Source organism: Nicotiana tabacum, chromosome 17, assembly GCF_000715075.1.
Source record: "Nicotiana tabacum cultivar K326 chromosome 17, ASM71507v2, whole genome shotgun sequence".
NCBI classification, from domain to species: Eukaryota; Viridiplantae; Streptophyta; class Magnoliopsida; order Solanales; family Solanaceae; genus Nicotiana; species Nicotiana tabacum.
In genome coordinates, this window is record NC_134096.1 from 39,097,656 (window position 1) to 39,110,136 (window position 12,481).

Consider the following 12,481-nt stretch of genomic DNA (forward strand, 5'->3'; position numbering starts at 1 on the left):
ATAAATAGGTCAATTTTGTTAGCAAGAAGTGTTTCTGTAATTGGAAACAATTGAGACAGATTCATACTGGACCATTTGTTCTTTTTGCCATTGTGGGGAAGCACTATAACTTCTTCTTTTTTTGGTGAAGAAAAAAGTCTTATTAATCACCAAGAACAAATAAATACAATTTGGTCTCCACTGTAGCTTCCCAATATCTTTTTATTAGTTCACTTACTTTTGGCTATTTTTCCTCACTTAATTATTGAAGATTACCCTACATGCTTAAGCAAAATAATTGAAAAAATCTTTTTAGGAATTCTTTTTCCAATTACAATTCAGGACTTCCTAGCTAGAAATGTGCAAGACAGATAATTATTGGAGCTTCTCCATTGAATTTTAAATGATGACTAAATCAAAATATATCAAATAGGGAGTAAAATAAGTTAAATATTAAGAAAAAGAAAAAGGGAGAACAAAAGAAAGGAAGGAAAGAATCTCTAAGATCATGCTTACAAAGAGAATATATCCTCTGAAATGAATTGTCTTTCCGTTCGTGTTCACTTATATTTCCCTATAACATCATTACTATTATATATAAGAGAGGATAAGCAGGCATGTCATGGTCTGTTGTCTGCTTCATCATAGGGGCATTTTTGACATTTCATGTGCTGCTGACAGTTCACCCTAATTTGCCACGTAGAAAGCACCGCTTGCAATTTTGTTACATCTCAATTTTATCTCCGCTGCTTTGCTTTGCTCTGCTTCTGTTTCTTCTTCTCCAGATTTAGTGGTTTCACTTTATGCACTACTTGTTCTTCTTCTGCAAAAAGATCAGATCTTTGGGGTTTTCGTTTGATATTCAATCTTTTAACTGAGGTAGGGTTCTAATTTGTTCTCTGTTTTTATTAATTCGTTTCATAGATTTTATTTCTCTGAGCCAGAGTAGCACAGATTTTTTAGAATATCCATAGGCAAAATAGGGGTATCTTATTTGAGAATTAGTAGTAAAGAGATGACCATTGAGGGATGATGAATGGAAAAGGCCGAAATCCGTTAAACAACATCGACATGCGCAGGATCGAAAAGAATAAAAGAGAAGTTAGCGAGGAAACAGATAAATTCCACATTAAAAAGTGAAAAAGAAATAGAACCACAAAAAAGTAGAGTAATTGACCAGAGAGATGAGAGTTCAAACTGTGAAGAAGAAAGGGAATTGCAAAGAGTTCAAACTTTGACAAAATTTATCACTTTTTAGATACACGTATTGTTATTTTTAACTATTCTTACTTTGAATTTATAAATTAGACGATTTTAGCATCCGAATGATAGGCTCTACCTAATTGCCTTTACCTCAGGTAAAACAAATTAACTTTGGGTTTAGCACTTTGCAAATGGCGATACATAGATGCAAAAGCTGACTCAAAAAGAAAAGTTGCAATTAATTATGCCAGGATGCAATGCATGTATTTATATTCTGTTTCAAATAATCTTAATCTTAGCAGAGTTACTTAGATATTTCCTGATTTAACATGTTATACGCATATGTGAGGAAAGATTTCCATTTTTTACATTCTGCATTTGTGACTGAGTTGTAACCAATCATCAGAGACTCCTATACTTCTAAATTGTGTTGTTGAATTGAATGGAAGTTGAAGTACATTGCAGCACATACTTGCATTTTTGCTTCTCTACGATATGCATATATTTTCTTGTTGTTTCATATCAAATTACTTTCTTCAGAAAAATGTTTCATGTGAAGTTGTTTTTACTCATCCTAGGAAGTTTTGTGAATCATAGAGTTAATACAATTTTGTCTATTATGTATTTCACTGGAAAATACCTGAAGCATATCATTTGGTTTCAGTCCTCTATTCAGAAGTAAGGAATACATATTTGTTTTGTGTTTTTGAGAAAACATTAGGTTAATACATATTTTAAGAACAAAAAGTTGTATTTTTGACCATCTGGTACAATTCTTCTTCTACGTATTACTTAGAAATGAAAAAAGGCAAAGGTATTTGAGCCTCGTTAGTTCTTTTATTAATCTGACATTATTCGCTCGTGCTGGCACCTTTGCAGCAAGGTATTTTTGCTTATTCCCTGTGTGCTTTTGTAGGACTAATGACTTCTGAACAAAAGAACAAACATGCTTGCTCGGCAAAATCGGAAGTTGAGATGAAACTTAGGCGACATGAAACATATAGACTAATATCTGCAGAAAAAAAGGAGGCATTGTTACTACAACGATGAACAAAAAGACGAGTAAAAAACGAGTAGTTTTTCTGGCAATGTTGCTTCTCATGCCGCTACTGAAGCTGCAACTGAGTTTCAGCAACAGAATGTTCCTGTGAGGAGCTCTTCTTCTGTTTCAACAACAGGTTAGAACACATCCTTTGTTGTTTTACTCTTTGTAGATGTGTCTCATCACGCTCTTTCCATGTGAGCATAATTAAATGATGCTATATGTGTGTTGTTTTGCCTATTAGCCAACGAGCCTCACGTTGATGCTTCGCCAATTACATTTGACAAGCAAAATAATAGAACTAATCCCTTCTACTCCTTTGAAGTAGGCAAATATCAAGGATCCAACATTGACTTTTATGTCTACGATACATAACATCTTTATTTATTGCTAATTTATTACTTTTTGGCGTTAGGCTCAACGTCACGTGCATCTAATGAAAACAATAGTATGAGCTCGAGAATGATTGGAAAAAAAGGTTTGCACCAATTTTTTATTATGATAGTGTTGTATATTACCTAATTGCAAATATTATACTAATAATACCTAAATATACAGGTTATAACTCACAAAAAAAGGGTTGTCCATACGTAGGTCAATTACAATCTGATTATGTTGCCTTGAAGACTGTTCCTAACTGTAAATTTTGTGGTGCAAAAAGAATTGAATATGAACCACCTGGATTCTGCTGTAACAATGGTTCGATCAAGTTAGTTTCACATGAAATGCCTGCTGAACTGCAACATTTATATTTAGGAACTACCGAAGAATGTAAACATTTTCGAACATATATTAGAACATACAATAATATGTTTGCATTTACATCACTTGGTGTAAATTATGACAGAGAATTAGCAAAAAGAAATCGTGGTATTTATACATTTAGAGTTCAAGGGAAGATGTACCATTTTATAAATGATTTAGTCCCCCCGAGTGGAATAGCAAGAAATCTACAACTATACTTCTACGACAACGATAACGAATTGGCTAACAGAATGGCTTGCTCAGAAAAAATTCATGAATCAATAGTAAAAAAACTAATGAATATTCTGAGAATTAATCCATACTCTATTTTCTTAAAATCCCTAATAGATGTTCCAAATCTATCGAACTACAATATTGCACTTAAATCTGATTCAGGCTTAGATCAACGTGTATACAATCTTCCTACTACATCAGAAGTTGCAGGAATATGGGTTGAAAAAGAAATCACTGAGCTCAGTTTTGCACCTCATATCCGAATCTACACTCATAGCAACAGATCTCAAGTAGTGAACTACTATTACGGATGTTATGACCTTTTACAATATCCATTATTATTTCCATATGGTCAAAGTGGATGGCATTGTGGCATTAAAAAAATTATACAACCAAAGGTTACTTCTAAACGTCGAGCCTATTGTGAACATGAAGAATTACCAAGTATTAGAAATATGTGTTCTGTTGATGGATACCTTCACATGGAAGCTCAAAATCTTGAAAAAGGAAAAAGAAAAAGAGATAATATTTCTATTCGTGAATATTACTGTTATAAGTTCCAAATGAGAGAAGATGAAACAAATGAACCTTTGTATTCTGGAAGATTATTTCAGCAATATTCAGTAGCTGAACACATAAAACTTGAAACACAAAGATTGGACTTCTTTTCATTCAACCCAGATCTCTTTAGAATCGAAATGCTACAAGGACTCATTGATGTTTTAAGACTTGGAGAAAGAGACGCTTCAAATATAGGAAAGCAAACATTCCTTCCTGTTAGCTTTATAGGAGGACCAAGGGACATGCGTCGGCGTTACATGGATGCTATTTCTTTAGTACAACAATTTGGAAAACCTGATCTGTTCATAACGATTACTTGTAATCCATCTTGGCCCGAGGTAAAAGAGCACTTGCTATTAACTGACGAAGCACAAAACAGGCCTGATTTAATTAGTCGAGTTTTTAGAGCAAAGATAGAAGAACTAAAAACAGATATATTAAAAAGAAATATCTTTGGAAAAGTTGCAGTTTTTATGTATACTATAGAATTCCAAAAGCGTGGTTTACCGCATGCTCATTTCCTTATTATACTTACTAATGAATACAAACTACTTACTCCAGAATCTTATGATAATATTGTTCGTGCTGAGCTACCTGATTCTAACACTGAAGAAACCCTATATAAACTTGTTCTCCAACATATGATACATGGACCTGTGGCAAGTTAAATCCTACAAATTCATGTATGCAAAAGAAAAAAGGTTGTTGCAAATTCAAATATCCAAGAAGCTTTGCTGATCAAACTTCAAAAGGAAAAAAATTCTTACCCAATTTATAAAAGGCGAAACACGGGACTTGTGAAAGTCAAAGATCACTATTTTGATAACTCATGGGTTGTTCCTTATAATCCATTCTTACTTGGGAAATTCAACTATCATATAAATGTTGAAATTTGTTCAGATATTAAAGATGTTAAATATATTTATAAATACATCTGCAAAGGACATGATAAAATCGCATTTCACATACATGACAATGATGCAAATGTTGAAGTAGATGAAATAAAAGAATACCAATCTGCTCGATGGGTATCACCACCTGAAGCTACATGGCGTTTATTTGATTTCCCTATTAATGAAATGACACCAGTTGTTTATCATCTTCAGTTACATCTTGAAGGACAACAATTTGTTTCTTTTAGGAGTGCGTCAAGTATAAACTCAATTATGAATAATCCTCTGATTAGAAAAACAATGTTAACAACATTTTTTACTATGAACAAAACAAATAAAGATGCAATAAAGCTCAATCTACTGTACAAAGAATTTCCACAATATTTTGTATGGTCAGTACAGTATAAAATGTGGACCCGTCGAATAAAGGGTAATGTCATTGGACGTGTTGTAACATGTCATCCGACGGAAGGTGAAAGATATTATCTGAGATTATTATTAATGAATATAAGAGGACCAAAATCCTATGAAGACCTACTAACTGTAAATGAAGTATGTTGCAATACATTTAGAGAATCTGCTCAAAAGAGAGAATTACTTCATTGTGACAATAATTTAGCTGAATGTATGGTAGAAGCCGAGGGTTATCAAATGCCATGCAGCTTGAGATGCTTGTTTGCTACATTATTAGTATATTATGATCCTGCTAATCCAAGAGAATTATGGGAGAAATTCGAGGACTCTATGTCTGAAAACTTCAAAACTTTACCAGACATTGAAACAAAAAGTATTCGATATAAAGTTTTAGACTGTCTCAATGACATTTTACATTCAATGGGACATAACATTAATGAGTATAAACTTATCCCTGAAAATTTCAACGCTTCAAAGGCTGCCAAAGAAGCCAAAGAAATATTCTTTGAAAGAAACATAACCGTTACTGAAGAAGAGCTATTATTGCAACAAAAGTTGAACCATGAACAACAAATATCATACAATGTGATTATAGACAGAATATCTTTGAACAGAGCAGGAGCTTTTTTTGTTGAGGTCCAGGAGGAACAGGTAAAACATTTTTATATCGTGCCTTATTAGCTACCGTACGATCTAAAGGATTTATTGCTCTAGCAACAGCAACCTCTGGAGTTGCGGCCTCGATTCTTCCAGGTGGCCGTACAGCTCATTCGCGTTTTAAAATTTCCATTGACATTGATGAAAACTTTAGTTGCAATATTAGCAAACAAAGTTCGCTTGCCTGTTTGATTCGAGATACAAAATTAATTGTATGGGATGAAGTATCGATGGCAAAAAAGAAAATGATTGAAACTTTTGATTTACTTTTGAAAGATCTTTTGAATACTAATGTGCTTTTTGGTGGTAAAGTTGTTGTCTTTGGTGGTGATTTTAGACAAACTCTACCAGTGGTTCGAAACGGAAAAAAGGAAGATTTTATTCATGAAAGTTTATTATATTCTGAGATTTGGCCCCGACTTGAAAAATTGCTACTATCAGAAAACATGCGTGCAAAAACTGATCCTGTCTATTGTGAATATTTGATGAGAATAGGAAACGGAAAAGAACCTCTTACTTCTGAAAACAAAATTAAAATTTCAAATTCATTTATTGTTCCTTGTACTACTGAAGAGGAATCTTTGAATGTGTTATTTGAAACAACATTTCCTAATATGCATGATTTCTTCTGTGATGCATCTTCTGTGACTTCTCGTGTTATTTTGACGACGAAAAATGATTTTGTGAATGAAATAAATGATATGCTTATAGGCAAATTTCCAAAAGAAGCTAAAACATTTGTTGCAATTGATGAAACATGTGAATCGAATGATCAAAGTCAGTATGAAGATTTTTTGCATTCTTTAAATCCTGCCGGTTTACCTCCTTACAGATTGACTTTGAAAGAAAATTGTCCAATTATATTACTACGAAATTTGAATCCTTGCGAAGGTTTATGCAATGGCACAAGATTGACATGTTGTGATTTTAAAACTCATGTTATAAGTGCAAAAATTGCAAGCGGTGACTTTAAAAGTACACATGTGTTCATTCCGAGAATACCATTGATGTCATCACAAGATGAAAAATTACCTGTACAATTTAAAAGAACACAGTTTCCAGTAAGACTCTGTTTTGCTATGACTATAAATAAAGCACACGGTCAAATATTAGATTTTGTTGGAATATATTTACGATGTTTTCACATGGTCAGCTTTATGTTGCATTGTCGAGAGCAAAAGCTTCCAATTGTGTCAAGTTATTAATTCGACCCCCAAACCCAGATAGTGATGACGATCATTCTACATACAACATAGTTTATGATGAAATCATTCAAAAGGCTTTCTTGTGAATCCTTAACATGTTATTTTGTAGCGTTTGCTGAACTAAACAGAGTTGAACATACATTTTTAGCACAGGAACATCCACCTTGTTTATGGCACATGCACTTCGAAATTCCCAGAATAAATTTGATGCACACAGTTAAAGTGTATTTTGTCAACTTCTACATCTGATGATAAAAGATAATTTGTTGCTATACATAAATTTGTCAAATAGGCTGTACAACAATGTTTTTTCCCTCATATATTCACTGCTTTCGAATTGCTTCTAATCAGGTTGCTTGGATCAATGAGCTTGCTTGCCAAGATTTATTTATGCTGTTTTGTTTGGTTTTTGAATGTAACTATAAGTTATTACCTTAAATATATAGTGCATAATATAAATTTATTCTCCCAAATACTCGCGTGATGTGCATCATTTATCGAAGTCGCAAAATCAAGTCTTAACACTCAAACCGATCAGATGCAAATGGCTCAGCTTGAAGAAGCAAGAGTTTCATTTTTCTTTGTATAGAAAGGTGATTCTTATTTTGCTGTATAATTATTTTGAATTGTCATTTTGCATATAGAAACTATATTTAAAGGTGACATGTTTGTTGAAGAAGCAAGTTCGTTTTACTGTTCTCTGTTGACCAGTATTATAAAGTGCATCATGTTCTATTCTCTTTGGATTGTAACCTATGTTAATCAATTTAATAACATCTCAAATGGAGCAGTATCATCATTACAACAAATAAATTACCTGTCTCTGTTCATAGATTAGTGTTTAATTTTTATCTTTTTCAGAAGTTATTATATATACACACGTTAATCAGTTTTTGTGTAGAAAAAAGACATATTTCCTTTTGTCATTTATATAGCAGTTTTCTTGACAAAAGTAGTGATAAAGATAACCAACTTTCCGAATATACATAAACCCAAAGAGAAGAAAAAAGAAGAGGGGGATGGAAATGATTAATTATCAGCTTGGAATAAGTTCTTACCAAGATTCTTTAAAAGTTCTTGAGACTAATATTCAGCATACCAATGCTCTATAAATTTCGCTTTTCATCTTTGCTTTCTAAAGACTTAAATTTTTTCGCTTTCTGGGCATCAACTTACCATTACTGCCTTATATTGATATGCTTCCTATTTTCGATAGCTGCTTTGATAATAAAGACCACGATTCTGCTTTTACGTAATTGGAAGGAGATAACAGTTAGTTAATTTGTTAGGACTTTGTATTATCCTTTTTTAGCTATTGATGCTTTAACGTGGCTCTACCACTGCCAAACCAATAATTTGCTGACTTTGGTGTTGGAGGCAAGAGAGCCTATTTTTAGCTTCAGAAATGGTTTAATTTTTTGTTATTTCTTTAGAAAAAGGTACAGCCCAATTGCTTATTTTTATGGTTCTGTTGAAAAGATAAGATTGTTTTCACTTTGCTTTTTGCGTCGTATCTTGCAGCTGTAACGTCTGATGAAAATTGGGATTTAGAGGCTTTTTCTCCACCATATTCGTGCTTGAACCTTTTGGCATTTGAAAAATCGTCATCAGTATCAAATCTTTTATGCTGTTTTTCTTTCATGTCTTGGACATTGGACATGGTAAGGATTTTGCGGCTGATAGATTTTAATTCTTGTTTGTGTCAAATGAAGGTTGGTAACAGAATGGTTGGTTCTGCAGCCTCTGTTGATTATGAGCCTGCTTTCTTTAGAAACTGCACTGAAGAGGAGGCTGTTAATCCATGGAGTAAAAGTCCTTTGAAAATGGAGGCTGACAATATTAGTAGCAGGTATTTTGTATTAGCTCTGAAGGTATGCGGCAGTTATTTCAGGAAGGACGATATTGTAGAACGACAGAGAGGAGTTTGCGAATTTGTTGTATTTCTGTAGTTGGGAATATGACTCCACTATGTTATTTTCTTGAGTATGGAATAAATGTACACTGATTAATTATTACTCTCTGATTTATTTTATATGACTTCTTTTTCTCTTTTTACTTTATTAAAAAATAACATTTATAAATTGAAGAAATCTACAACTATACTTCTAATTGCTCATGAATTCACATTATTTGGTTTCTGCACAGCTTAAGAGCGTGCTTGATCCCTGTAAGGATAGGAATGACAACAATCAAGATAATAGTTTGGGCTTGGGAGCTGATTTCTTCCAGGTGATGACAGTGATTCTGATAGTGAGGTAGAAACATTATATCTTCAAATCTCAATCATATATAAAACTTGACTGCATTTAGTATGTTCTTAAATTTGTTTGCGCAGACTTAAGTCTGTGAAATGATGATATATTTTAGTTCAGTCGCTATGATGATGACCAAGGCATAGTTGCGCTAATCGGTAATACATGTCTACACTTGACTAATTTATTTATACATTTCCTTACCTAAATACTTCTGAATCACATAAGTTTAAATACCAAATAATCTCTTCACAGAGAAGCAAGATTCTCAGGTTAATGGTAATATGGATGATGAAGGTACTGTTTACTTTCATAAAAAATACTGCCAACGTCCTACTGCACCACGTACCGAATACCTCTAATGTGCTATGTAGTTTTTCAGATGATATTCAGGATCCAGCTGAAGATGAGCAACAATTTGGTAGGCTAAAGGACTGGATCAACTCATACCACCTTCACAAAATTGAAGTGACTGATGTTCTCTCTCATTTCCCTGACATCTCAGTGGTAAAACTCTAAAGTGCCTGTTTGTCTCACAACTTAATGGTCAGTTTACCTAATATGCTATCATTGTTGAAAGTCTTGGCTGAAGGTAATGGAAGGACCTCTTTAACCAAATAAAAAGCATGCTAAACATATGCTTCATAGAGGAGACCATTGATCAAATAATCCAGTTCCTAAAGTTTTGGCCCAAAAACGCCATTAAAACAAAACGAAGATGAATAAAGCCTATTTTGTTAGTGTCAATCTTGAGTGGCTCCCTCTTTCTTTCATTTTGATTTCAGAAATTATGGAACGGCTTCTTAGGGGAGCCATACTTTCAAGTGCTGACACAGACTATTACATCGTTAACAAACAAATGATTTGTTAATATTTCCTTTACTGGTTAATAGTTTCCATATATATATTTTTTCCATTTGATCATAACATATACTTTCTAGAATACCGTTATTTCAACTAATACTCAATTGTAGAAATTCAACTATGAGTTCGACACTGTGAAAGAAGAAAATGACGGCCAACAATACCCAAAGGGTAACCAATCTCCGCATCGCAAGGGTGAAGGTAAGATTTTTCATGGTCGGCATTGGCCTGATGATATCTAAGTGGTTGTACTGTATCCTTTCAGAAATGTGCTCTCATGTTACATCAAGCTGCTTTAATTAATAGTATTTGAGTTTTGAAAGTTTCCACCTACTTTTTGCGCTTCGATTCTTCTTTCTGGAACTGGTCATTCAAATAAAATTGGCAAGTAACAAGCAGATCATTTTTGTACAAAGTCCTGTTTATAGAGTTTATATTTCCCTCTGTTTCTACATGTTGTGTATCTACCTTGTCAAGGTAATGCCATCCCCATCATAACCAAAGTGATGATGAATGCTTCTATTGCTTTTACAAATGGTCACTTTCTAATATTATCATATTAAATGGAAAAAATGCAAGTGATTCCGGGGTGATAAAATGTAAAATGAAGCTTACATTGATGTTCTTAGAAGCTACATGTACAGAAATGTAGTTCAGAGTAGTAGGTAGAAATACTTGGAACTTCACTTTAATGGAGATCAAAGAGCTCAAGAGTGCTTCACCTGATCATTTATCAAGTGCAATTATTGATAATAAAGTTCTGTTGCACTTGAGGTGATGCTGACTTAGTATATATTTATATACGTTAGTTTTTTTTCCGTATACAGTGTACATTTTACATAGAAATTATAAAAGTTTAACAGCTTCAAAACAACAAGTTACCGATATTTTACAGGTATTTCATCACAACCTGTTTGGATGATTGTTATCTATTGTATTTTATCCTATTGCTACTTTAAATATATTATTTATTTTGATTGTTACTTATTATTGTTTTGTATTACTAAATTTGAAATATTTTATGTTATGTAATCAATTAGGTGCGCCCTCTTCCAACCATCTGGATGCCTGCCTGTCAATGACTCAATGCTGATTTACCCATGCATATTGGTCACAACCTCAATCTTGCTCTGTACAACAACCTCAAAGGTGATTGCAGACAAATAAATCTTTAATACAATTATTCAACAAAGTGAAAAATTAATCGAGTTTACACACCAGTAACTCTGATTATGATATAGGTGTTGTATAGGTGTCCAAAGTTGCTACAATCTTCTCCAAAATCTATATAGTAGCTGGGACAACAAGTGACCTTAGAAGATGACACGGAGGACAAAAACAACATAGCAAAATGCCCTGCTTTGTGTGAAATGTTGTCGAGGCATCATGTCTTGACCAAGATAATTGGCAGAGGAGAGGACTTTCTATTTGTACCACCTGTTACCTGTGTGAAAGCTGACAAAGAATCCATAAGCCATTTAAACCTTTTTGATGTTGAATGCGTTATGCCACACAAAGAATTGAAAAATCATTCTTCTATTGTAAAATAAAAATGTATACAAAAGTTACGTTTGTAAAACAGGCAAACCTACCAAAAGCTATATGCTTTATTAAATAACCACATATATCAATTGGTACATGACATTATATGTACATTTCCAATGTGAGCTTGCTTGAAAACATTTATTGTACTTCGTAAATGTAGTCTATCTACTATAAAAGTAGTGATCTGCGTATTGTTAGGTTTGTCCTTCTTGCAATGGAAGAAACACCTCTAAGAATAATTAAGTCCTATTATTATCTCACTCTGTTGATTGGTATAAGATACCAAGCTAGACAAAGGAACATATCATTTTCCCTGGACCATTTAGGCTCCTACAAATTTGATGCAGTAGGAGAAAAAATAATTTTCATAACTATTTATTGGAAATTTCCCACTAGTGTTTGGTATAAAGCATCTTTCGGTATGATGATGATCCAAAATTCTACTAGGACTTTGATATCCCCGAACCGAATCCGCTCGGTACGTCAACAATCTTAAAGAACTAAAACATAGTTAAATATTGGATAAATCACTATTATGATATAGATAAAGTATAATAAAGCCTCACAATAACATCAAAAAAGGAAAAAACGCCACAATAACTTCCAAAACCCGGTAGTACGAAGTTATGAGATACTAAGATAAAAATACAACTGAGTCATAATACAGAAGTGCAAAATACTATCTGAAACATGAAATAACAATATGATAATAGAAGAAGGTGACTTCAAGGGTCTGCAGACGATCAAGCAGCACTATCTCGAGTCTCATATGTCAGCTACTAGGCACCATCCTGAGGTTCGAGTGGTCCACTCGAACCAATGCCAGAATCTATATAAAAGATACATAAGTATAGTAGAGTACAAAAATATCGTGTACCGAACAAGTAT

At 33.3% G+C, this 12,481-nt stretch overlaps 2 protein-coding genes across 9 annotated transcripts; both read left to right on the forward strand.

Moving 5' to 3' along the window:
• Positions 1–491: 491 nt before the first annotated feature.
• LOC107808703 (meiosis-specific protein ASY1) lies at positions 492–11,701 on the forward strand. 8 transcript variants are annotated; one of them, XM_075234210.1, is made up of 11 exons: positions 531–858; positions 2,099–2,360; positions 2,469–2,552; positions 2,640–2,702; positions 8,454–8,593; positions 8,673–8,803; positions 9,078–9,187; positions 9,559–9,691; positions 10,159–10,249; positions 11,089–11,197; positions 11,301–11,701. In XM_075234210.1, exons 5-10 carry the CDS (start codon positions 8,557–8,559, stop codon positions 11,139–11,141), a joined length of 555 nt encoding a protein of 184 aa, XP_075090311.1. In that variant the 5' UTR covers positions 531–858; positions 2,099–2,360; positions 2,469–2,552; positions 2,640–2,702; positions 8,454–8,556; the 3' UTR covers positions 11,142–11,197; positions 11,301–11,701. The 8 variants fall into 8 exon arrangements, with proteins under 8 accessions (XP_075090307.1, XP_075090308.1, XP_075090311.1 ...); XM_075234208.1 differs by having other exon boundaries at positions 535–858; positions 11,290–11,701; XM_075234213.1 differs by having other exon boundaries at positions 535–858; positions 8,454–8,585; positions 8,672–8,803; positions 11,290–11,701.
• LOC142171789 (uncharacterized) lies at positions 5,958–7,018 on the forward strand. The gene is made up of 2 exons (XM_075235493.1): positions 5,958–6,788; positions 6,881–7,018. Exons 1-2 carry the CDS (start codon positions 5,958–5,960, stop codon positions 7,016–7,018), a joined length of 969 nt encoding a protein of 322 aa, XP_075091594.1.
• Positions 11,702–12,481: the final 780 nt, after the last annotated feature.

Coding starts and splice junctions, on each gene's coding strand:
- LOC107808703 (XM_075234206.1), top strand. CDS start 2,675: ATGAGCTCGAGAATGATTGGAAAAAAAG. Junction 2,703..2,782: donor GAGAATGATTGGAAAAAAAG/GTTTGCACCAAT, acceptor CTAAATATACAG/GTTATAACTCACAAAAAAAG.
- LOC142171789 (XM_075235493.1), top strand. CDS start 5,958: ATGGCAAAAAAGAAAATGATTGAAACTTTTGATTTACTTTTGAAAGAT. Junction 6,789..6,880: donor TTAAAAGAACACAGTTTCCA/GTAAGACTCTGT, acceptor TCACATGGTCAG/CTTTATGTTGCATTGTCGAG.